The following is a 4,535-nucleotide window of genomic DNA, read 5'->3' as shown; positions in this document are numbered from 1 at the left end:
CTGTAAAATCTGTTTTCAACTAATGCATTATCATGTTATATGAGACTTGTGTTAGAGTTTTAGAGTAAGGTCTTAATTGTCTATTTTGAGCATTGTAATTGCTTTAGATTACTCTATGTTTTTTTGTAAAAAATGTTGTAACCTTGGGAATCTCAAGGTGTCTTACCACCAACGAGATTGTGTTGTATCTTTATTAGCTTAGAGTTCTTGATAGAAATCATAGGTTCTTGACTGGGGCTACACCGCAAGAAAGGTTTTCTTGGGAGGTAGGAAGGGAGTCAAACCAAGGAATAAGGTTCTTTAGTTTCAAGTAAGAGTCTCAGTGTTTTAATTGGAAGAATGAAGAAAAATCTTTCAGATCAGCCGGGAGGCCTGGACGTAGTTTGCAAGTGGACACGCAAACGAACGAGGATAAAAATCTTGTTGCATGCTTTTTCTTTCCCTCTCTCTTTATTGCTTTAATCGATTACTTTGTATAGTTGTTTTAATTGTAATATTCTGTTTCTATACTATACTGTTGTAACTCTGATATATCTGTTAGCTCTATATATGTGTTTCAATCTCGGTTGATTGTCGTGCAAGAAACCGAATCTGTTTGTGTAATCTGAGCTATTTTAATCGATTAAATTGATTGCGTTAATTGATTATTTCTACTCTGTTAATCGATTAATCTGGGGTTATTTCAGCATTATTTGTTGTTTTCGAAAAGCGGATACTCTAACTGTTACACCTATTCAACCCCCCTTCTAGGTGTATTTTAGCCACTGATACCTAACAAAACCTAGAGAGAAATTGATGATGCAATATAGAGTTTTGGTGATGGAGGCAAGAGTTAAGAAAATAGTGGAGAGGAAAGACCAAGATAGATTCTAAAGAATGTAAATGGTGGAGATTGAAGGGTGGGAAATGAAGAAGCTCCCATCATATTGTTTCGAAGGAAGGGTTTTGGGAGGGACAAAGTAGTGCTAACAATCTATGTGATAAGATGATCATAGGAATTAAGAAGATAACAAATGAGACATTATATGAATCTAGGAGCTTTAATCCTAAGTGTAAAGAATTATGGTGGTGAAACAAAAGTATCCAAGATAAAGCTAAGGTGAAATGGAAAAATTATGAAACATGTTTCGTGCCAAAAATAACTAAAAATTGGTAAAATAAAAGGCATCTATGAATTGTACTGAGAAATACATATGAGAAGTGAGAGATAAAGTGTATGACAAATTATACAAATTACTATATAACAGTAGAGTGGAAAGAAATGTCTATAAGTTTTCAAAGGGTAAGGAAAGAAAGACAAGATTTAAAGTAAATAAAATATATTAAAGATAAAAATAGAAACAGAACAAAGAAGTTAAGGAAATTTGGAATAACTATTTTTAGGTTGGAATTTGAAGTTGTATTTCAGCTAACTTGCAATATTAGTATGGAGCTAGGCAATGGCAATGCATTATTGAGAGTGCACCTACCCGATACAACATGATTCATGTGAAGATGTGGAAAAATATACACCATATACTTTGGCAATGATGTACAATTTTATACCACCTATGTTCATTTTTAACTATCTTTTTAGCAAATTAGATTTCTTTATATTTATTTGTCTCTTTATAAAAGCAAGACAACATTAATGATTTTTTTAAAACTCTACCCTTATCTAGTTAATAGAGATAATAGGTTGAAATGCTAAGGTCAAATGTGTAATTTTGATTTCTCTATTTAATATTTAGCCTATCAAAATATAAATAATTATAAAAATAGTTTATATGTCTTTTCTTAATATCTTTGTTTTTCACTAAGACATTTCTAGTTAACTTCGTCTTTACTTCATTTTAATCGATTCAAGTATCTTGTCTTTCTTTCCACACTCTTTACATACCTTATAGGCTTCTTTCCCCTCATTACTATCTAGTTTTTTATAACTTATCTTACCTTCTATCTCTTGTTCACTCATTGCTTTCTTGAAGACTTTCTTAGTTTGTATTTCCTAATTTTGAACAGTTTTATACATGGATCATGTTTTATAACATTTTCATTTTAACTTTGTCTTGGATAATTTTATCTCACTATCATGATTTTTTATCCTTTGGTACAAAACTTTTAGATTAACCTAGTGTATCATTTTTCATCTTCTTAAATTCTATTGTCATCTTATCCCAAATATCATTTGAACTTCTTTGTGCCTCCAAAAACTATTAGTTGAGAGCTCCTCAGTTCTTCACCCTTTAATTTAGTCCACTTGATTCTTGGACTATATTTTGGTCTTTTCTCACCATTTTATTCTTAACCATACATCCATAACCAAAATTGTCTGTTAGATTGTCAAACTATTTCCAAACATGACTTTGTAGAAACAAACATCATCAATACATTCTAGAACATTCTAGAACAGTTTTATATTCTTGTTTAATTAGCAAATTGATCCCAAAATCCTTAAACTAAACTAACATTCATTTATTCATTTCACAGCGACCAGATTACACTGAATACTAAGGACATATGAATATAGGAAACAAACATCACTATTATTCAAATAAGTTCATACTAATTATTTAGATATAAGAACAACCCCTAACCAAATCCATTCCTCTTAATTTATTACTGTCATTATTTTTTGGCACTATGCCTTGAGAAGATGAGCATCAATATCTTCAGTAGTCTTGTTTAAGAAGCCCAAGTGTCCATATGGTGCTGCAATATCCCTATTGATTTTTTCATAGTCAATAGTCCATTTAACAATAGCACCATCATTGTCTTTATCATCATTCAATTGTAAAGTGAGTTTGAAGAGTTTGTACTTCTCACTCACATGTCCATCGAAGACGTTCATTACCAATGTCTTGTTTTCTTCGTCAATAACTTCAAAGTTCTCCTTAGCTTGTATAACCTCTCCATCTTTGGTTTGACAAGTAAACAAAAAATAAGATCATATTTTATAATAAAATGTTAATATGATCACTGAACAAAGTATACACCAAATTCTAGCCACATAAGTGCACACGCAATTATGATCATTTTCTCATTCGGTAACATGTGTTTTCTGGAAAAATGTTTCTGGAGGTATATCATAAACTTTCAAAAAATATAGTTTTTGGAATTCTGGTATTGTAGAAAACAAAGATGATGGAAAATGAAAAAATGAGGGGATATTATAATAAGTTACCCAATACCACAGTGTATGATAAAGCTAGCCAATCACAAAATTTTACCCCACTGGTACGAATGGAGATCTTCTATTATAATTATGTACCCAATGATGTCCTTCACCAATTATAATATGTTATTTAATTAAATAAAAAAATTATAAAAGAAAAATTATGTTAGTTGGTAAAATTTAATTGGGTAGAGCCAGAGTTTCTTGGGACAGGTGACCTACAAAGTATATAGATCAGTTGTTTCAAAATTATGTCTTAAACCCTATCTCCAACCAATAAAATTGTGACATATATTAAAAAAATGGACTAGTGGAAAATAGAATTAAAATGATGTTATTTTTTATTAGTTATCACAACTTTATTGGACGGGACATGTTTTAGGACAAGGTTGTGAGACACATGATCTTGAGGTTTTTGTCTAAAAACTGAAGGTAATTGTATTATGTTTTGAGTCTTTTTTAGGATATGAAAACATATTTGCACTCTAATGTTGTACACAAGTAAATTGAATTACCTACTACATAAGTCCAGTTTCTAACTGAACCAACGGAATGCCAGTCACCTTCATGCACCTTGGTGTGATGCACTTTATCACTGACGTTTTGAACATGATGAAGTTGCTTTGCAACGAAGTGGAAGAACTTTGTAGCAGGTGAGAGAATGCCAAATTCAGTAGTAATTTTACCTGTGAGAGACATGTCTCGATAACCAAATAAAAACTTTGAACTAGCAAATGAAACAAAGGAGGAGGGGGATTCTTAAGGCTATGAGTGTAATGGGTTCTCTGCCCTTTATAAAGTAACAATAAAATACAAATAAATATATATGTGAGTACAAAAGTTTTAGAATAAGATATTAATAGCGTATCGACCCGTGCAATGCTGTAGCTAACGCGTTAAGTATCCCGCCTGGGGAGTACGTTCGCAAGAATGAAACTCAAAGGAATTGACGGGGGCCCGCACAAGCGGTGGAGCATGTGGTTTAATTCGATGCAAAGCGAAGAACCTTACCAGGGCTTGACATGCCGCGAATCCTCTTGAAAGAGAGGGGTGCCTTCGGGAACGAATAATAATAATTAACATTACAATAGGTAAAAGAAATAGTGTAAAATAGTTTAAATTGATATTTTTCATTCTTTTAAAAACTTAAACACATTAATAATTAAATTGGAGGTAAAAGTTTCAATTATTAATATTTTAAATTAAAATTATTCTTTAAGAAATTCATCTTCCTTCTAATTATATAATTTTATATTGATTGTCTTCATTATTAAAAATGATATTTTTATAATGGAGTAAAAATTGGAATAGTTAAGGTAAGATGAATAAACAAGTAAAATGTATATTTTGAATGAGTTTTTTATATGAATATAATGAGAAA

General features: G+C 31.1%; 1 protein-coding gene across 2 annotated transcripts in view; it reads right to left on the bottom strand.

The window, feature by feature from the left end:
- The window catches only part of LOC109325775 (MLP-like protein 43), a 14,121-nt gene extending 10,194 nt beyond the window's left edge, over positions 1 to 3,927 (bottom strand). The window contains exons 1-2 of one of the 2 annotated variants that reach the window (XM_019558328.1): positions 3,670 to 3,927; positions 2,603 to 2,895 (exon numbers count right to left, since the gene is read on the bottom strand). In XM_019558328.1, the coding sequence (XP_019413873.1) occupies positions 2,621 to 2,895; positions 3,670 to 3,853 (459 nt within the window). In that variant the 5' untranslated portion in view covers positions 3,854 to 3,927 and the 3' untranslated portion in view covers positions 2,603 to 2,620. The remainder of the gene's footprint in view (positions 1 to 2,602; positions 2,896 to 3,669) is intronic. The other variant, XM_019558329.1, reaches the window with a different exon arrangement.

The sequence above is a fragment of the Lupinus angustifolius genome, chromosome LG13 (genome assembly GCF_001865875.1).
Source record: "Lupinus angustifolius cultivar Tanjil chromosome LG13, LupAngTanjil_v1.0, whole genome shotgun sequence".
Classification (NCBI taxonomy): Eukaryota; Viridiplantae; Streptophyta; class Magnoliopsida; order Fabales; family Fabaceae; genus Lupinus; species Lupinus angustifolius.
This window is presented reverse-complemented; position numbering and strand designations above follow the sequence as displayed.